At 40.9% G+C, this 22,125-nt stretch overlaps 1 protein-coding gene across 2 annotated transcripts in view; it reads left to right on the forward strand.

Annotated features, from left to right (window-relative positions):
* Positions 1–12,456, forward strand: part of nrp1a (neuropilin 1a) — a 56,225-nt gene extending 43,769 nt beyond the window's left edge. Inside the window, exons 10-18 of one of the 2 annotated variants that reach the window (XM_072378071.1) lie at positions 2,356–2,687; positions 3,967–4,111; positions 6,261–6,371; positions 6,997–7,044; positions 8,769–8,912; positions 9,032–9,309; positions 9,430–9,526; positions 9,653–9,706; positions 9,827–12,456. In XM_072378071.1, coding sequence (XP_072234172.1) covers positions 2,356–2,687; positions 3,967–4,111; positions 6,261–6,371; positions 6,997–7,044; positions 8,769–8,912; positions 9,032–9,309; positions 9,430–9,526; positions 9,653–9,706; positions 9,827–10,113 — 1,496 coding nt within the window. In that variant the 3' untranslated portion in view covers positions 10,114–12,456. The remainder of the gene's footprint in view (positions 1–2,355; positions 2,688–3,966; positions 4,112–6,260; positions 6,372–6,996; positions 7,045–8,768; positions 8,913–9,031; positions 9,310–9,429; positions 9,527–9,652; positions 9,707–9,826) is intronic. The other variant, XM_072378072.1, reaches the window with a different exon arrangement.
* Positions 12,457–22,125: the final 9,669 nt, after the last annotated feature.

Consider the following 22,125-nt stretch of genomic DNA (forward strand, 5'->3'; position numbering starts at 1 on the left):
CAGAATCCTTTGCCATTTAAATGCCCTCATATGTAAAGTCTCTGAGTGTTCTGTGCTTTTTTGTACGGAGCCACTTATACATTACATATGCAAGGCTGTTCATGTAATAGCCAAGGGCACTGCTGGTACAGCAGGGTTACAGCTGGGGCGTGTGTTTGTGGCACATAATCAGACCGCTGTGCAGAGCATAAACACATCACAGGATCGAAGTCACCACAGGGCCTCTGTGATGACGTCAGCACCCCTGGGTGCTCTAAAGACACTGCCAACTCCACTGCAGGCGACCAGCATCAGGGAGGAGAAAGTGAGGTCTCTGAGGACTGCATAAACTCTGTGACTCATTCTGTTCTACACTGAGTTATGGATCCCAGATACCAAAACTTTAATAAAAAAAAAACTAAAACGATGGAGAGCTATTTAGATACATCTTCACATATTCTTAAGAAAAGGGTTGCCATAGTTGCAGCTGAGCAATGCACCAAACTGACAGTCCCACCTTCCACTACTAAAGTAAAAAAATTATTCAGGCATCGTTGGAAAGGAGGGGTTAAACCCCAGAATGTCACAAAATCCACCTTAACTACTCATTAATAAAAAGATCTACCACCCTGTTGTTTGCAAATATGCCACAGTGTATAAATATATCTCTGATAAACCACTGATGCTCCACCCAAACCTCAAATGTGGGCAACTTAGCCCTGATCATCTTCTCTCTTACTGTCCACAAACATAAACACAAGGGCTTGTTCCACTGGGTGGATCATTGCATGCATGCCATCTCCCCAGCTTCTGTGATCGCAGCTGAAGTCGATTAGCATCTCCAGATGATGCAGGGAGTTCACTCAAGTGTCTAAACTCAGATCAGTCTCTTTTTTCTCTCTCACATGTACACACTTTCATTCACACGTATGTACCTTTCTCTCATATCGTCCCACATCAAAGTCGTTCCGAGTGCACTGCCTAAGCTTTGCTCTGCCAGAGGCTAGCTCCTCTGATCACTTTCAAACAGATCTTGGCTATAGACGAAAGAAAGTAGAAAGAAAAATCCAAGAAAAAATCTTCCGCTAGCATTTTGATGCAGGACCAGGGATCAGTCTCATAGGTTTGTATAGGAGCTGCTTTAGATAACTGGAAAGGTTGTCTGAATGAGGCCCTGTTCTATAAGACTTTGCTGACTTTTCCCAGATGCAGCTATGCTGTTGAGCGCTGCACCAGTACACTGAGCACTTTGTTTCAAACAGACACACGACATGTGATAACGCCTGGATTTATCCCTCTGTGGGGGACAAATGTTATTGCAGGGCAAACTCTGTGTTGGGATTGAATATCAGAAGAAAGTTGGAACAAGGCAGACAGGAACATTTAAGCCTTACACAAGCTGCTAAGTGTAAGACTGCTGGCAGTTACAACATGAACTTTAAATTCCTGTATCCTATGTAGCATATTAAATGACCAAATAAGAAAAAAATACCACAAAGCAAAGTATACAATTGAGTCTTATAATTTAAAATTCTGACTTAATGTTAAATCAAGGTTTAACGTCATCATCTCTGTTATATAAAGGCAAAAATATGTGGGAAGTTAAAAAGAAATCTGGTCCCACTGTGCACATGTTTCCAAGCTGGAGCAACATGTTGTTACCCTGTTCAGCTTTCAATATAAGGGGTTTGTCACTGTGATGAGAGGTTGATGAAAAATTCAAAGACAGCTATCTGCCTTTTGGAACAAATGGAAGAAGGATCCAAAGCTACAAATTATCATAGAGAGTTAAGATAGAATAAGATCTGAGAAGCTGAAATTCGAGGGAAGAAGAACAGCAAAGTGTTCAAAGATGGGGTCCCACAAATGTCGACAGCTGTGGAGCAGAAGGTAGATGTGTAGATGAGGGCACCAGATAAAACACACTGAGAATCTATTCTTGTGTGTGAGTCTATGCGAGTCTATGGAGGGAGGGGTGGAGAGATGAAAAGAACAAGGGCTCCCAGAATGCAGTAGGTAGAAACACCAACCGAGAGGAGTTTTAATTGGCTGCCTGGAGACAACTGCTTCAGGCAGTAGAATTAGTATGCATGAGATCTGCAGACATAGAGAAACAAAGAATAAAGGGGGAGATCACAGTAACAGCACAAAGAGTTTAGGGAATAATGGTCCTCCTCGCTTTGACTATGGCTGCCCCTGTTGCACCTATGAGCCCCAAACTCACCAAACTAGACTTGTGTCACAGTAAGTTATGTTGAACATGCTCTTGGATATATGTCATATTCTGTGTCCCTATTCATCATCTCTGCAGGTTTTCATTAGTTCACATAAAAAATAACGCACCTTTTGCTTCTTTCTTTTTTTTTTGTTCCTCAGAGTACCCGTGTTCGGGCATGCTGGGCATGGTGTCAGGCTTGATCACAGACAACCAGATCACCGCATCCTCCCATACAGACCGGAGCTGGGTACCAGAGAATGCCCGGCTACTGACCAGCAGGACAGGATGGACCCTGCTGCCCCAGCCACAGCCCTTCACAAATGAATGGCTGCAGGTCGATCTTGGCGAGGAGAAGCTGGTGAAGGGTTTGATCATCCAAGGAGGGAAGCACCGTGAAAACAAGGTCTTCATGAAGAAGTTCCGTCTCGGCTACAGCAGCAACGGTTCCGACTGGAGGATGGTGTCTGACACCAGTGGGAACAAGCCAAAAGTGAGTTTTTCTTTGTATACTTTTTGTTAAATGCACAAAACCTTTCAGCAATGCCCTGTATTACCGAAATTACTTGGGTATTTGATTAGTTCTGATGAGAAGTTAGGAGCTTAAGCCTAACTAAAGAACTCTTGATCGTTTCAATCTGTGAAGGCACACTTCTGTCAAGGGAATGAATTACAATGGATGATTTGATTTCTGACAAACAAATGAGAGGTCTTAACTTGGTGTTGTAAAAAAGTATTTGAATCAGTGCTTCTAAAAATCTTTCAGATACATCAGAAATATTGATGATTATCATGACGCACTTATTCACTTTTCATCAGTGTTGCACCTGGAAGTTGAGAGTCATTCAGCAGTCACTGCAAGTCAATTTCAGCTGTGCTTTGAATCACATTAAGTTAAGCATCTCAAGTCTCTCAAAATCTTTTCCCCAGTTCTCTTTTCCTGCTTTGTATTCTGCACAACACACACTTTTCAACCCTTTTAATGGATAGTGAAACCTCCCTAGAAAGAAAGGAGAGGTAGAGGGAGTCAAGGGAAAAGAGGAGAGAAAAGATGAAGAATGGAGAGGAAATAATGCACAACTTAGAGAAGTAACCAAAGATTTATCTGTCTATTTATCACTACCTGCACAGAGGACACACTCCACATACTTCTCAAAATGCATTCACACACATACCACAAAGCATATACTCTTATATTCAGCCACACACACATTCATGAGGAGCTGCAGTTGCCTGTCCCCAATTACAAGTGTCCCTGACAGGGTATAAATCTGATCCAGATGGGCTGATGGTTGATTTATGAATGGAGTGAGGAGGATCCATATCCCACCTCTCCTAGTTAGCTGCCATAAGAGGTTCCAAGCATTTAAAACTCACCAGGCTCTGTCACGTGATCATAGCCATTAATCTACTTCCATCAGTCCTCTACGTTCCCCCTTACTTTCAAATATCTCACATGTCCGACTTTTTCCACGTTTATTGCCTCCCTAGCAGAGGATCTGAGGCAGAGCTGAAAGAGTGGAAAGTTGCTTTTCACAAAGGTGTGAGTCATGTTGCTTTTACCCTGTGTTACTCACATAAGCTGTGGTTCAGATGTCAGCCAGATGAGAGAGACTTGGTCATCTTCTTTTTCACAATTTTCCCTATTACTCTCCACCTAACCAAGCACTTGCATTACCCACTTATTACTCATTGTGTTAGTGTCTAAGAGTCTGTTTGGAGGCTGTATCAGAAATGTATTATTTTGTGCTTTTTGTCCTTTTCCTTGACAGATATTTGAAGGTAACGGCAATTACGACACTCCTGAACTGAGGACAGTGGAGCCACTGCTGACCCGTTTCATCAGAATTTATCCAGAGAGGGCCACTCCTGCTGGGATGGGCCTGCGACTTGAACTCCTGGGCTGCGAGATTGAAGGTAAGCGGGAACAACAGCTAGAGCTTCTGACAAAATCTGTTTCATCATCTCAGCTTTATCTTAATGGTCTTTTATGTATTTTGTTTGTGACTTTTTTTTTTTTGTTTGGTGCTAATTTCTCTATTGGGCTGGCAATTGTGTTTTGGACAGTTGTTATAAAGTTATTACCCAGAGTAAACCTTTTATCCACACTGTTAACATTTTGTGCTGTAAAAATACTTTTACTCAGGGTAATGACATTTTTATTTCAAGTGTTGCTGTGAAAACTGTCTGAAAACTGGAATGGTTTTTTTTCTAGCCAAGATGATAACCTTAGTAGTCACACCTGGATCACAGTACTTCTATTCACAGATGATGTGTTCATGTCTTCACACCTGACATGTCTTGACTCACAGAGATGAACAGTCTATCTTCCTTGTCTATGTCATGGCTGGAAGAGGCTTGCACGTCAGGTCTTTTCCACAGCTCTGGTTATTTAAAAATGTGTGTGAGGGCTCCCTGTGTTGAGCGCACAGCTGTCTAGCTCATGCTCTTTATCCCTACGAGGAACAGTTGTCTTGTCTCCCTGTTACATCAAAGCTGCCCCCATAGCTAGCCACTTCTGGAGGGGATCAAATGAAAGCCCACCTGGCCTGCTGTTTGTCGCAGCCTGGCCCCCATCACACTCCTCACAGCTCCTGCTTGTCTTTCGTCTTTCAAAGGACTGCACACACTTTGCAATGTTTGAAGTAACCCTTATTTTTTTCTGGCTCTTAATCTATCTCTCTTAAAGCTGAGGTAGCAATGAAACAGCTCAGCGATATAAGAGTGTGGAGCTTGCTACCCCTAAGTGGATTTACATATTGGATTTCAGGGAGACCCATTCTCTTGTAAGCCTCATGGACTCCCACAGGGGGCTTTAGTCAGATGATGATGCTTGTTTTCAGTGTTAATGCCAAACACACACATACTCAGAGACGTTTGCACTCAGAGCAACCGCAATCACCTTGCCAAACATGTGGTTACAGGAAATTATATACATCACACACATGCACAGGTGCTGCTCTATGTGTGTGTGTGCATGTATCAAGCCAAAGCAGAAGGGCTAAATCCTCATTTCTGTGAGAGACTCCCCTGACACAGTACTGACCCCATCCCTGACCTCTCCCACCCTGAATCTGACAGGGGCTGATCTGCCTCATATTTCATCCAGCAGAGGGTGAGAGCAGAAGCACTGACTCACACACATCCGCTCAAGATCGTACACACACACTCACAGATACTGTCCACATTTTTCAGGCAGTTAGGCCCAATCTGTCTATACCTCTCTTGCTCCACCTCTCTCCTCGTTCTTTTTCCTCCGTCTGCACTGGGGAAGTACGATCATTACTCAGCCAGTGTAAACACATGCAAAGGCACACAGACCACAGGACGGCTGTGTGGCAGCGGAGCGTGGAGTGGATCTTGGTTCTTGCCCACATCCAACATGAAGCAGGGCCATAATGATAGGCCACAGGGAGTCTGCCTATAGCCAGTCCTAAATCTTTTTTTTGCATCTTAAAGCTTCAACCACCTGACCCAAAAGCACCATGCATTACTTTCAAGTCTATTTTTACACCTACACTTCTGCAGTTTGATAAAAGGGGGATCCTAATTGTTCAAGACCACCAGTGAAACCCAGAATCTAGCTGTGGGGAAAGCATGATGCTCTTACATATGTTCGTGTGTATTTGTTGGTTTTTTTTAGGTTATTTTCTGGTTTAGGGCAGACTTAAAAGCCATGTACCTTATATACCAACAAACTTTACAGTTCGTGACGTTGAAAAATGTTTAGCACCTTGCATTACTTAGGATATCTGACCGTTTTGTTTGAATGCACTTATTTTTAAAAAATGCAGCAACCTAATGAGGGATGTTCAAGCACATGTTATTAACATTGATTTACCAAAAAAATGCACTGCTGTGCAAGAGCTAAAGGTCGATCTTGACTTATTATCCCTAAGAGAATTAAGCAAAACATTGAAACCATGGTTTACATTTTTTTTAAATGTGACCTCAATCACTTAGCCATTAAGCCAAAGGTCATCACCTTCTGCCCTTGCACAAATGCATGTTTAAATTAAAATCTAAACTTTTTTGTCTGCTGTCTCTCTGCTTCTTCATCTTTCAGCTCCTACTCTGCCTCCTACGACCATTGTTCCAAGTACTACCCCATCAGATGATTGTGATGACGACCAGGCAAGCTGCCACAGTGGCACAGGTGATGACTACGATGTGACAGGTGCTAACATCGCCTTCATGAGACTGCGACCAACCTCCTCACCTTCCCCCTTGCTCTCCTCACATTTGCTATAGCTTGCATCGGTCTGCTCCCCCTCAATTAAATGCCGCCACTTCTCCTGCTACATCCACTATGCCATCTATATACCACCAAGCTCACAGGCATGCATGCATCAGCTTGTAGGCTGGCCAGTAGCTACACCTGTAGCTCTCACCTCCCTCTTAAAATTTCTCGACTCCACCTCTGGTAACTCATAGTAGAGAAGGTTTTTGCACTTGCTCTAACCATGGCAAGCTCCACCCTCTCTTTTATTTCCACTTTCACCTCCTTAGTCCTCTCGGCCTCATTCCCACGTACCCAGTAACTCCCCGACCACACACTGCTGCCCACACTCCCAATTAACCAGCAGTCTCCAATGATGAGCATGGCACTGTCTCTGTCATGTATTTTGAAAGTATTATATAGGTACTATGTATTAGATAAACTGAAAGAGAATATTTCTAAGAATTTAATTAAAGTGTTATGTGGTGATGAGCTCAATTTAGCCAGCATGGGTAGTGCATCAGTGTGTTTTTTTGAAAAGGAACTGTATATAAGGCAAGGCTAACTTATCATTTTGTCACAGGTACCATGATGCCAGAGACCACTACTACTGAAGTGGATACTATCCCTGGTGAGTAAAACTATGTTTTCTTTTACCACAGCTTTCTAAACAGAATCTGATGTCGTTTGAGATTGCACACAAGGATGATGAAATAATGTGTGAATGTTTAACTGCATAGGGTTTGTTTTGAAATTATTACCGTGCTTTAATCAGGATGCATACGTTAGCAAATGAATGCCAGAAGAAGGCAGTGTTTCTCCACTGATGTGTGTCTGTTATTAAAGCTGATGATATGGTCCTGAGAGGCTCCTTCTGATAGGGTGAGGGAGGTTGTGTGATGAAATGCTAGCTGATGATTAGCACTGGTGCTCTGGTGCTGCCATATCAGCATAATCACTAATCACTGGGCCGACACTGACTCACACAAAACACAAAACCGGAAAGCACATTGGGGATGACTACAGCAGGGGCCGCATACACAGACAAACACACACAGCAATGTGTCCTATAGCAAGCTGATGAGGCAGCAGCCAGCTGAGAGACAGTGCCCCAGTCTGACCTTGGCTAATGGGCTATAGGCTCCACCCAGCCTCATTCACCCAGTCAGATGGCTCTGTGGTCTGTCTGCAGTCTGCTGGGGTACAAGCTATGATAATGGATTAGGTCTGTTTGCATGAATCTAACCAAGTATCTATGGGTAAAGATAAATTTAATATCAAACCATGCATGGTGATAAGACCTGTGTGTGTGCCTGGATCTGTGCATGCGTATGCACCCTAATCTCCAAGGATGTAGTTTCCATTGGCATTCAGCAGGAAAGTCTACTTTTCTTTTTATGAAATGGCCAAGTGAGTCATGTGGCTGCTCATCTTATCCAGAACTTGTTGGTTGCCTCTGTCAAAGCTTTCCAATAATGGAAAAAAAAAAGAAAAACCAAAACCATTTTAATTGGGAGTGCAATTTCAATGTGAAAAGTGGCTTATAGTCTGAAATGTGGTTACACATGGGAATTCCATCCTTTGTGCTAAATGAGTAAATAGAGTCATTGCCTGCAGAAACTAGTTAAAACCTTCCCTTTATTATAGGGAATGCTGGCTCATATATTTTGTTATTTGGAAGGAAGCCTCATCGTCTCTCTAAGGGCAGATCATGCTGGAGTGTAAAACCATGGCTAATATCCCAAACATATCTCTCCCATGTGTTTGTTGGAACTCTTTCTTTATCCAATTTGAAAACACCAAAGCTTCCACACATTTTCTGGCCTTTGGTGTGGCATGTATCCATGGGGGATTGCATTGTTGGAGAGCGGCCTCGGCACTGCTAGCATAACTGTCTTCAAATCTCAAATCCCTACACTCATTAAAATCCTTATTTCACAACGGGATGTTATGAATGTCTCTGTCTCAACTGGACACCATGTCCAGACCCTGTCTTCCCATCCATTCGTTATGCTGTGCCTGTAATACAATACAGCAGACAGTCTTTTCTCCATATCATGTCACAGCCATATTTTGCTTTCTTAGTCAAACTGATTACCCTTCCTGAGTTATCTATTTTCTATCTCACACAAGTAGGACTCTAAGCTTTTGTTCCACAATGCTTTGCTGCCCTCTAGTGCTTGTACCTGATCAGAGTAAACACAAGAAGCCCCTTTGTGTAGTCTGCAGTTACTTCATCATAGGTCCTTGATTCATAGTGTGGGCACATCCCAGAGCTATTCACATTTCTCCTTTTGTAATGAAGTGTGATCTGCAGTGAAACATGTCTTTAACTCATCTTCAACACACTTGCAGGTTTTCTGTGGTTTGCCTGCGACTTTGGCTTGGCCAATGATCCATCCTTCTGCAGCTGGATGTCAGAGGACACTGGCTCTAAGTGGCAAATCCAGTCCAGCGGTACCCCCACGCTGAACACTGGACCCAACATGGACCACACAGGTGAGCACCCTATTCAGAAGGGACTTGTAACATGTGTAACCTCATGATGCTTAGAATTACATTTCAGTTCAGTCCCAGAACTTTTCTTTGACTGTAACCCAAGTTTATTTATTCAACAGGTGGATCAGGGAATTTCATCTACACCTTAGCGACTGGTCTCCAAGAGACTGAGGTGGCTCGGCTGGTGAGCCCTATGGTCAGTTCCCCAGACTCTGACCTATGTGTGTCCTTTTGGTATCATATGTTCGGGTCACACATCGGCACGCTGCATGTCAAACAGCGGAAACAGACAGTGGATGGATCTGCTGACATCTTACTGTGGATGGTTAGCGGTCACCAAGGCAACCGCTGGAGGGAGGGTCGTGTCCCTGTGCCACGCACCGCCAAACCTTATCAGGTAAATTCTCATGAACTATGCCACTTGTCTATCTGTACCTGACTAACTTAGGTTTTAATGTGGGCCACTTAACATTTTGTCAGCAATTTTTCTCAAAGCTCACTGTGTTCTTTTTTTAAGGTGGTGATTGAAGGTATTGTGGAGAGAAAGAGCTGGGGAGACATTGCTGTGGATGACATTAAGGTTATCAATGGGCTCAGTATGCAAGACTGCAAAGGTGAGGATTTTACTGTTGGTAGTTCCAGGACCTGTAATTAATTTCTGACTTGAAACAGGACTATACAGGTCTGACTGCAATTGATTTTCTTGCAGCATTGTATTTAATGAGATTTTCTGTTTAAAGATCCTGATGTGTCCACTGAACCGATGTTACCTGAAGACAAATTCAATGAAATCCGTATGTCATTTAATTTAACGTTTTAATGTCATACTAAGCCTTTTCAGGAAATATTTGCTCTTCATGGTATATATTAGACTATTCTCAATCTCCGCTTCTGTTTCCGTTTCTCCCCTCCAGTTGAGGGAATCACAGAATATCCGGACTTTGTTGAAACCAACCAGATCAGTGGAGCAGGCAATATGCTGAAGACGCTCGACCCCATTCTCATCACTATCATCGCCATGTCTGCCCTGGGGGTCTTCCTAGGGGCCATCTGCGGAGTGGTTTTGTATTGCGCCTGTTCGCATGGTGCCATGTCAGAGAGGAACTTATCAGCCCTGGAGAACTATAACTTTGAACTGGTGGATGGTGTTAAGCTAAAAAAAGACAAACTCAATGTACAGAGCTCATACTCAGAGGCATGAGATGTGACTAACTACATTCATGAGACCGCATGACAGGAGGAACTCGCACAAAACTGTCTCTAGGCAGGCTCAACAGGACTGCCAACACCCTCAACTCACTGGATGAGGGACGGGTTCAGGAACCAGTGGGAGGTTTGGACTGATCCACGCTTTTCTCAGGAGCTGCAGTAAAAAAAACCTACCAGTAGGGGACACTGTGTACAAATAAAATACAGGAAAAAAAATGTACAGATGATTTAGATTATATTTTAATTTTGTATTTTGATTTTCATTGATTTTTACAATCGGATGCTGGTGTTGAGACCAATTTATAAATAATATTAAAAGTATTTATCATTTTCTGGGAAAGAAAGCTGTTTTTTTAGTATCAGTCTATAAAGGCTTTTGTTTCTTTTTAAGTTTTAAAAGAGATGTATCGAAAATCCTTAATGAACCATATCTGGCAAAGCTGTAGATTTGCACCATGGTGTGGCACACAGTGTGTGCCCTTAACCCATTATCCTGAAACATGTCCCCTTTCCCCTTTGACCCCTATCACTCTAAAGTGAGAGTCCCAATGTATGGTTCTGACAGTGCCTTTAGTACCTTTTGGTTAGCCTCCGCTGTTGATATGGGTGTTTTGTTTGTGTTTGTTTTGTTTTTTTGTTTTTTTTTATGGTTGAGTTTTGAGGATAGGAAACAGGGACTCATTATCTTACAAATACCTGCAAACCAGGATAGTAGTTCATCACAGCGCTTTTTTGTTTGTTTGTTTGTTTTCTGTCCAAAAACCACACACTGTAAATAAGTTTTAATATATTTTATTGCCCTTTTTAAAGAAAGTAAAAAGGAAAAAAAAAAGCTGCAGTATCCCTTTTTTCCACGGGTGTGTAAATACAATATTTTGACTGTTTTGTGGAAGGTGCAGTGATAACTTTATGTTGCTCAGGCAAGCAAGATGTTGTGTGTTGCAGCAATTTCAATGTGCATTCAAGCCATCTGTCATTGAAACATCCACCAAACAAAAACCACCAAAGGAATTAATTAAAAGGTATCACATGCACACAAAAAAAACATGTTATGGAGAGGAACTCCACACTACTAATCTTGTGTATCTTCATCGTAACTCATCTGTGGGTTTGACTGATTGCTAGGGTAAAATTAGACATGTCCATATCAGAGGAGGTGGCAAAATATATCAAATATCTACTTGCAAACCAAAAGAAAAAAAACAGCAATCACCACTGCTTTGCTTTAGTTAGGAGCAAGACTTGCTTATCACTTCCAACATCACTGTGGATTGTTAACTGAAGAAGTGCTATCTGGACAATGCAGCTTGAATGCACTTTGACTCCCTCGTGATAGAATTCTGTTAAGAGGGGTTGACTCACTAACTGAAGAATGGTGCTATCCGTGATTTAGCCAGGCACATGTGTCTCATGATAAACCCAGTTTATGTGGTCCACATGCCATAGTGTAGCTGAAGGCCTTTCGGGCCGCAAAGAGTTTTACGTGTTTTACATGTAGCAGCCATAATTTTGTGATGTCAGAGCTGATGTCATTGGGATGGGACACTGGTACATCGAGGGATCGAGTGGAATCACCTGAATCAGGTCACCTGGCCTCCCTCAGTGGCTTTACCAAAGGATGGTCGCCCCTCTTTGTTTGATGGGGGCTCTCACCAACACGCAGAATTCTACAAGACCACCGTTCATCAGTGGTCCATAGTTTTATTAATGGTTACCTCTCACAAAAGAACCAACTATGTGCCCTGTTAGAGACCCCCGAGAGGAGACTGAGAGGGGGGATAACAGGACATTTGTAGAGAAGAGCAACATGTAACAGCCTGTTTTTCTATCTCTTTTTAAGGAAAAAAAAAAAGAAAAAACTGCAAATGTTGTGATGTGAACTCTTCAAATCTCTGTTGAGACTCTTGTTTGCAGATGGACAGATGAGACAATCCCTCCGTTACAAACTCAAGGGAAAGAGATTCTGAGAGAACTCCGTGTGAGTTTGAAAGTATAAGGACAAAAGGGGCCTGTGGGGTCCTGAAACTCTGGTTTTAAACACCACAATCAAACAATCAAACACTTAATACTGAAAAGGGTGATGTTGTTCTTTTCAAATCCGTGTCCTTTGTATGTTGTGCCGTGGTGAACACATTCTCAGCTTGTTCCTTTCAGATTCAGTGACCCGCTCTCCTCAGCCGAGGGTTTCAGCTAAAGCGGAGTGGAGCCGCAGCAACTAGAGAAAAAGGATACTGTAGCGTGGACTCAGAAGAAATAATGTTGCACTGAAAAATAGATTTAAAAGGTTTATGTGTTTCTAATGTTGATTTACAAAAAAAAAGGAAAAAAAAGAAAATGGAAATCAAAACACAAAAACATGTTCGTTTTCTTTCGACTTTTTTATACATAGTTTCAGAAGATCTCATATAATTCTGAAATGTAAAAATACTGAGATGTTTTCATTATCGAAAAAGGCATAATAGATTTTTTCAACATAAATGTTTCTCCCCTTAAATGTACATCCTGTATTAATGCTTTGTTTTGTACTGTCTTCTGAATTTTGTGCAGATTTATTTTCTTTTTTTTTCTTTTTTTTTTTTTTTTTACAAGAAAATGAGACTTTTATTTTCAATACTGCTTCTGTAATTTGCTGTTGTAGGAAAAAAAATAAAAATAAACAGCAAAGGCCTTAAAGAGCATTTGGTTTAATTGCTTGTTGATCTACATATTAAACTCCCAACATATTTACTTTCCTGCTCCAGTGACGATCTACAGCGCAGCCCTGCTGTAAAGGGTTAAACAGGACCCTGACGAGCAGCTCTTTGAAAATACATCTGTTTTTTGCATTAAAGTAACGTGAGACCACCGTTACAGCGAGACAGTCGTGTAAACAAGAACATTGTGTCTGGTTTCTGTCTTACAGCCATTGCTTTCCAAAGATATAATAAAACTTTTTCATCAGATGAAAGAGGCTGAATATTTATGGGAATTATTTATCGTGTTAAATTGAGTTGTTTTGGGTTGTTTTTCATGTGAAAGGAAAAAGCAGCTAAGTAATAAAAGGTGAACATTCATGCCCAGATCTCAGCTGATAAAAGACAACTTCAGCAACATCTCTGATTTCTTACAGGAGTGGCAAAGAATGGCAAAAAATACAGCCCCAAACAAAGGGTGGATCCTGGTCACTAATAACAAAATGATGTGTGCTGCACTCAGCCACTGAGCAGCTTTTCTGTGATGCCTAACATAAGCTGAGCTTTCCACTCGGCTTTCACTCTTTCCTTCTTCAGCTTTTTCAGCCCAATCTTTATTGTATGCATGTTTTTTTCCTGTTATTTTGGCAGAGCGCTGATGGTAACAAATTCCTCGATTTGTTTATTTGGGGCTTGAATTACATTCAATTCAATTCAATTCAATTCAATTTTATTTATATAGCGCCAGATTACAACAATTGTCATCTCAAGGCACTTAAGTAATATAGTCCAATTCAAGCCAATTGGAATTCAATTCATTGTAATCATAATCCAATTAATTCATATAGAGCCAATTCAAAAAATTAATATCCTAGCTAAGGAAACCAACAGATTGCACCGAAAGTTGTCTTCAGTCCAATCTCCCGTCCTGAGCGTGCCTGAGGCAACTGTGGAAAGGAACGACTCCCTTTTAACAGGAAGAAACCTCTGGCAGAACCAGACTCAGGAAGGGTGGCCATCCGCCTCGACCAGCTGGGGTTTGAGAAGACAGAAAAGAGGGAAAAGAAGGGGAAAAAACACCATAACGCCATTCAAAGGATATCTGTTGGAACAGGGAAACATACGTTAATAACCACAATAATGTCACATGTACATAAAATCAATTGTAAAATTAAACAGGGGGAAAAAAGAGAGCAAAGTGAGGAAAGGTGTGACAGATGAGGTCCCCCAGCAGCCTAAGCCTATAGCAGCTTAACTATGGGATGTTTCAGGATTACCTGAGCCATCCCTAACTATAAGCTTTATCGAAAAGGAAAGTTTTAAGCCTAATCTTAAAAGTGGAAAGGGTGTCTGCTTCCCGGACATTTACTGGCAGCTTATTCCACAAGAGAGGGGCCTGATAACTGAAGGCTCTACCTCCCATTCTACTTTTAGAAACTCTGAAACCTGCAGTTTGGGAGCGAAGTGCTCTGTTAGGAAAATACCTTACAATTAAATCTTTAAGATATGATGGAGCTCGGTCATTAAGAACTTTATATGTGAGAAGAAGAATCTTAAATTATATTCTGAATTTAACAGGGAGCCAATGAAGAGAAGCTAAAACTGGAGAAACATGATCTCTCCTGTTAGTTCTCATCAGAACTCTGGCTGCAGCATTTTGGATCAGCTGGAGGCTTTTCAGAGAATATGTGGGACAGCCCAATAATAAGGAATTACAGTAGTCCAATCTTGAAGTAACAAATGCATGAACTAGTTTCTCTGCATCACCCTGAGACAGGATGTTCCTGATTTTAGCAATATTACGAAGGTGAAAGAAGGCAGTCCTAGAAACCAGTTTTATATGTGCGTCAAATGATAAATTCTGGTCAAAAATAACTCCAAGGTTCCTCACTGTAGAACTAGAAGCCAGGGAAATACCATCTAGAGTAACTATATAACTAGACAATTTCTCCCTGAAGCACTCAGGTCCAAAGAGAACAACTTCAGTTTTGTCTGAATTTAAAAGCAGACAGTTCTGAGTCATCCAGGTCTTTATGTCTTTAAGACATGCTTGTAGTCTGACCAACCTGTTGGTTTCATCTGGTTTCATAGATAAGTACAGCTGAGTATCATCAGCATAACAATGGAAATTTATGCCATGCTGTCTGATAATGTTACCTAATGGAAGCATGTATAAAATAAAAAGAATCGGTCCAAGCACAGAACCCTGAGGAACTCCATGACATACGCCAACATGTGAGGAAGATTCTTCATTTACAAGAACAAACTGGAATCTATCAGATAAATATAACTTAAACCAGCCTAATGCAGTTCCTTTAATCCCAATAACATGTTCAAGTCTCTGTAACAGAATGCTGTGATCGATCGTATCAAATGCAGCACTGAGATCCAACAGGACAAGCACAGAAACAAGTCCGCTATCAGAGGCTAAGAGGAGATCATTGGTAACTTTCACCAGTGCTGTTTCTGTGCTATGATGCACTCTGAATCCTGACTGAAACTCTTCAAACAGATTATTTCTATGTAAATGATCACAAAGTTGAACTGCAACTATTTTTTCAAGAACACAAAGAAGGGAGATTGGATATAGGTCGATAATTAGCCAACACTTCTGAATCAAGAGTAGGTTTTTTAAGTAAAGGTTTAATTACAGCAACCTTAACAGTCTGAGGTACATATCCTATCAACAAAGACCGATTGATCAAATCCAATATGGAAGTGTCAATTAAGGGGAAAACCTCCTTGAACGGTCTGGTTGGGATTGGGTCTAACATACAAGTTGATGGTTTAGAAGAGACTATTGCTGTTGTTAGCTCAGAAAGATCAACGGGACAGAAGCTGTCTAAATACAATTCAGGTTCGAAAGATACTTCTAAAGCTGCTCTACTTGATGATACATCAGTGATAATAATGGGAAGGATTCCATTAATCTTCTCTCTGATAGAAACAATTTTATTGATGAAGAATCTCATGAAATCATCACTGCTGAGAGTTAAAGGAATACATGGCTCAACAGAGCTCGGACTCTTTGTCAGCCTGGCAACAGTGCTGAAAAGAAACCTGGGATTATTCTTATTCTCTTCTATCAATAATGAATAATAAGCAGTTCTAGCTTTACGAAGTGCTTTCTTATACGTTATTAAACTATCTTTCCAGACTAATTGAGACTCTTCTAAATTAGAGGAAAGCCACTGTCTCTCCAGCTTTCTTGCAGTCTGCTTTAACGCACGCAGCTGTGAATTATACCAAGGAGCCAACCTCTTCTGACTGATTACCTTCCTTTTCAGAGGGGCAACATTGTCCAGTGTTGTACGCATTGAAGCTATAGTGCTGTCAACAAGAGAGTCAAGTTCTACTGGAGTAAAATGTAGGTAGCCGTCCTCTGTCATATCAGCACATGGCAGTGAAGAAAAGGATGATGAAATCAACTCTTTAAATCTGGTTACAGCATTCTCTGACAGACACCTTCTATATGTAGAATTCTTCTCAGAAACCGTGTAGTCAAGTAATGTAAATTCAAAAGTTATTAAAAAATGGTCAGACAAGACAGGGTTATGAGGGAACACTGTTAACTGTTCACTCTCAATGCCATAAGTCAGCACAAGGTCAAGGGTATGATTAAAGCAGTGAGTAGGTCTGTGAACACTTTGAGAAAATCCAATAGAGTCTAATATAGAATTAAAGTTAATATTTAGGCTGTCATTTTCAACATCTACATGAATATTAAAGTCACCCACTACAATGACTTTATCTGTACTCAGCACTAACTGGGATAAAAACTCTGAGAATTCAGAGAGAAACTCAGAATAAGGGCCAGGTGGACAATACACAACAACAAACACAAGAGGTTTTTGTGATTTCCACTTTGGGTGGGAAAAACTGAGAATCAGAGATTCAAAAGAGATAAAATTAATCTTGGGTCTAGGACTGATTAGTAACCCTGATCTGAAGATAGCTGCCACTCCTCCTCCTCTACCTGTGGTTCGAGGAACGTGAACATTTAAATAGTCAGAGGGAGTTGATTCATTAATGCTTAACATGATCCTCCTGCTGCAGCCAGGTTTCTGTAAGACAAAATATATCAATATGATGATCACAAATCAAATCATTCACTAACAGAGACTTCGAAGGGAGAGATCTAATATTCAGCAAACCACATTTAATAGTTTGATGTTTTTGTTCAGTTAAAGTTTTTGTTTTAAATTTTTTTTTTTGCACAAGAGGATTTGCTCCTTTTGTGTTTTTTGATTGAGGGGGGGGGCAGCATCAGGTGGGAAGCCGCAGAGAAGTGTGTAAGACTACAACTCTGCATCCTGGTCTCAACCCTGGGTTGTCATGTTTTTGGATGACTAATAAATTCGTCCATATTTCTAGAAATGAGAAGAGCTCCTTCCAAAGTGGGATGGATGCCGTCTCTCCTCATCAGACCAGGTTTTCTCCAGAAAGATTGCCAATTATCTATGTAGCCCACGTTGTTTGCTGGACACCATCTAGACAACCAGCGATTGAATGAGGACATGCGGCTAAACATGTCATCACTGGTCAGATTTGGCAGGGGTCCAGAGAAAACTACGGAGTCCGACATTGTTTTGGCAAAATTACACACCGATGCAACATTAATTTTAGTGACCTCCGATTGGCGTAACCGGGTGTCATTACCGCCGACGTGAATAACTATTTTACCGTATTTACGTTTATCCTTAGCCAGCAGTTTTAAATAGGATTCTATGTCGCCCGCTCTGGCCCCTGGAATGCATTTGACTATGGTCGCTGGTGTCGCTAATGCCACGTTTCTGACTATAGAGCTGCCAATTACCAGGGTTTTCTCCTCAGCGGGTGTGTCGCTGAGTGGGGAAAATCTATTTGAAACGTGGACAGGTTGATGGTGAACCACGGGCTTGACTTTAGGACTATGACTCCTGTTCCTGACAGTCACCCAGCCACTCTTAAGTCCCGGCTGCTCGGGATCTGCTCGGGGACGACTAACAGAGCTAGCTACGCTAGGTGGCTCCGCACTGACTAAAGGGGCCTGGCTCGCTATCGGGTGGTTTTCAACAGTGCAGAGCCGAGCTTCCAATTCAGATAACAGATAATTCAAGGGCAGAACATGAGACTAAAGAACAAGCTACCAGCGATCATTTGTGATGAATAATGTCTTCAATCATCAGCGCATCTACAGTACATAGCAGTTATCCTTAGACCCCCATCATCAAAAACATGCAAAATAGACCCTTAACATTTGGCAGCTGTATCTGTTACTCACAATTAACTCAAAGAGACTTGTAATCAAGCATTTCAGCTAGATCCTTTTTATCATTCTTCTAAAGCTACTTCAACCAATAATATTGCAAAGCAGCACTCAGCCTTTATTAATTAATCAGTCAAACAAACAGAAGTAACATCAGTCATTTGTTTGTGTGGAACACTAAAAGGAAATCTTTAACTTAAAGTGAGTTAAGGTCTCCTCTTTTATACTGTAATTAAGGATTTATGTATTTTCTACTGGTGATTGAATTGGAGCAACTGGGGGTTATAAGGTTGTGTGTTTCCTTTCTATTTGCTGGTGTTGGAGTCATGAATATCTACTGTTTGACTAAATCCGCAGCAGCATTAATGTAGAACCATTATTTTCACACTTTCTAATGATTGCTCAGGTCTGCAGTTGTGAATGCTTTTTGGTAAATGGATTCCAGTCTAGATCAGCATTCATCAGTCTGCATGAACAGTACGAAGTGAGAAGGGGCCAGTGTCAGATCGCAGGAGGTTTAGCCATTTGGATTTTCCCCAGAAAACCAGAATCTCTATTTCCAGAAAGTAAAGAGCGATATGATAAGTCTTTATTTAAAACTAACTAACTATCCGTTTGTGGCAGGATCATCAAACAACACTAAAGTCTCCTACAGGATCAAGACGGAGGTGCAATCTGTAGTTATCGCTTCTGCCAGTGGGCGGCTCTGGTCTTCTTGGAGAAACGATTTGAACAAACTGATGCTGCTCTCAGATGTGTTTGTCCCAGTAGTCATGTTGTGACTAAAACACACCACAGGGGGGCTTCAGAAGTCAGGGAAATAATAAATACAAGCTCATGTTATGAAGTATACAATAACTTGTGTCATCTGAGTAGCTACATTGTGATATCTTATCTCTGCTAATAGTTTACAAAAACAGGACTTTTTTGTTTCCTTTGTTGTTAAAATACGATGTACTACTGTTTTATTAAGCTTTATAATAAATATTTCAACGCTGGGCACATTTCCATGTCAGTTTTTACTTTTAAGTAATCTGACTTTAAAATTGATGATGAGGAAGTCTTACATTTAGGTACATTTAGCATGTGCCTGTAAGACAGTCTGGATTCCTACAAACTCTTCACTTTCATCATTTACGCTTCCTGTTGCTTAGTCAAACCAAGCTAACTCACTTTGGGATACGATTCATGCAGATGCATCATCGTCTCTCTTAATTCTTGAGAATGATTCATGTCAGTGAAACGAGTGCTTCATCCGGCCACAGGGTGCTCTGGGCTCTCTTGTGGGAGGTGAGCTATTATATGAATTATAACAACGGGGGACTTTTTAGAATCAAATTTCAAGTGATACAGCTGCTACCAAAAACATGTAAAATAACTTTTCAAAGAAAATAATCAAATGAATGAGGACAATCCTCCTCGAGGGGGTATGTTGTGGAGCACTGGAACATAAATAAGCCGCATTCCCTTGTAAACACTCCCTGGAGACTAAACAGGATTTGAGGAGCTTCCGGACCTAATAGTTTGTTTTCTCTCACATTTTTTCCACTATGACCCCAGAGCATAGACAGAAATAACTTTTATTTAGGTTTAAAGCAAACAAATGACTTTGTGGCTTGATTAAATAAACTAAAACTGACCAGTTTTCCAAAGCATTATGTGGTTTCTAAACAGTTACTGTTATAAAAGTTTTTCATTTGATTTAGACACATTATGCCCTTTTTTTCACAAGTTGACACAATTTTACTGGGGTCAATGTCAGGGACATTCCTTGGTCAAATTAACACAAGGAGAGGGTAGCAGTTCTTCTGGACGGACACAGTAGAAATATCAAGAATGCAGTACGGGAGGATACACCAGACTCCACTGCTTCACTACAAAACTAACAGACAAAGCATGCAGAAAGAGGCGTCAAACAGAGTGGCTGTTAAAAACAGATGCTGTAATCCTGGACAGGTCACTGTGAAGGTGATCTCTGCCCAGGAGACGGAAGCGTTAGCTGTAACTTTATATCCGAATCACCTGGTTCAGATTCAGATTTTTCTTTCTAACATGTATCATGTTATACAAGTACAACACGCAGTGAAATGTATCCTGATCCACACTTCAGACTGACTGGGTAAAGTTCAAGTTAAAAGTATAAGACTCAGTGCAAAGGTAAACAACACTTTTTTTTTTGGCAAGGTAGAATACATGTGGATGTAAGGATCAAAATTAACCATAAATAGACAGACATTGGATGATTCTGGTATAGAAACATTATATGGGTATAGAATATATAGAATATAGAATATAGAATATAGAATATAGAATATATAAAGCTGAAAACTGAAATGTGATGTTCAAATAGTGGTGTTTGAGGATGTCAGCAAAACATATTTTTGCTCAGGGCAATTTCTCTTGCCCTGAACCGCTGACATCCCCAACGCATTCATGGCCATCTTTGGAAATGTCAGCCACATCTCCTTCACTGCTCCACAGAGCACCACAGGGGTGGGTACCGTTTCTCTTTCTTCTGTACACTTCAGACTTCCAGTACAACTCAGAGTCCTGTCATCTCCAAAAATACTTCAATGACTCTACTTGTTGGGCATGTACAGTGAACTGGTCAAACACTTTTTGGCACAGTGCAGGAACATTCCCCTCATCTTGAATGTAAAGGAAGAAGCGAACAAAGCAAAAGAGAAGATTATAGACTTCAGGGAGACCAGGAATAAGCCAAACACTATTTCTATCTAGTGTGAAGAGGTCGAGGTTGTTGAGGACAGATACCCCAGTGATCCCATAGACAACAGACTGAACAGGAAATGCAACAGGCTGCTCACAAGAAGGGAAAGAGTTGACTGTACTTCTGAAAGAAACTCGTCCACTAACTGTCACATTTTCCGATAGGGGTCCCAAAACAAAATTGCTAGGGTTGTTTCATTTAGAATATATGGAAATCGTTATCTTAATCTAAAGGTATTTTACGACATAATTTGTTTACTTCACTACTAAATTAGATAAAGTAATAGAAACACATCCAAACATAAGTACATTTCCATTTAGTGAGTCTGCATGCAGTAAAAGGTTGATGAGAATGACGCTGATGATGATGTCCACTTTATTCGAGCTCCTGACTGAGAAGCCTTATGAAGACATGTCAGCAGTGGGCAATTATATCGATGTGGGTGCTTAACATTGACGTCAGTCGCGGGCTCAGAGTCAAGTCAGCAAAATTTAGAAGAAAATCGAGCGGAAATAGAAGTATCAGTCATAGAAATAAAAAGAAAGGAAAAGCATAGAAATACATTTTGAGCGCACGCAATAGCTGCAATGTTTTGTATGTAACACATACGGTTTTCGATAATATAATATATATATATATATAATGTGAACAAATTCTTTACTTTTTTCACTAAAGACACAAATACTGGGCATGCAACTCAACGATCGTCCTTACGTATAATTATATATTTATATTATCCATATATGAACATATATGTTCGAAAATAGTATTAACAGACTCTACACATAGGTGAGGCCCATTTCACATGTATAATCGTCATTGAAGGTATGGTCATTTAAGTCATTCATAAGTCATTCAAGGTGCTGTGGAAATAGATTTATCGTTAAAGTAAAAAAATAAGTGTCAGTACTGGTAGTATTTGTAAACCAAACATGATTCAGTTCACAATATATTTTTTAATTGATTATAATCGTGAGCACACTTTAAATGAGAGATTGTGCCCTTTTTAACTTTGGATTTGTTTTTGTTTGTTTTGTGTTTGTTTTTAATGTATTTTATTTTGAAGGTGATAACAGGAAACGCGCTCCGCTCGTGCGTTCGAGAGGGGGCAGCGAAGCTGGTCTTGCCTCTCGGCTTTTTACACGATTCGGACCGAGGAGAAAAAGAGCCGCCGATGTTCGCTGAGACACGGTTTGCCTCTCGAGAGCTCTGTTTATTTTTTTGGCTGTGATAGTTTATGTCGCGCGGAGCCACTAACTGTTGCTGACGGAAGCTGAAGGGAATGAGCAGCAGCTGAAACCGCCTTTGAGTTTTCGGAGGAGAAAGTGGCCCCCGGTGCCAGCAGGGCAGATAGTT

The sequence above is a fragment of the Leuresthes tenuis genome, unplaced genomic scaffold (genome assembly GCF_036924035.1).
Source record: "Leuresthes tenuis unplaced genomic scaffold, fLeuTen1.0.hap1 SCAF_24, whole genome shotgun sequence".
NCBI lineage: Eukaryota > Metazoa > Chordata > Actinopteri > Atheriniformes > Atherinopsidae > Leuresthes > Leuresthes tenuis.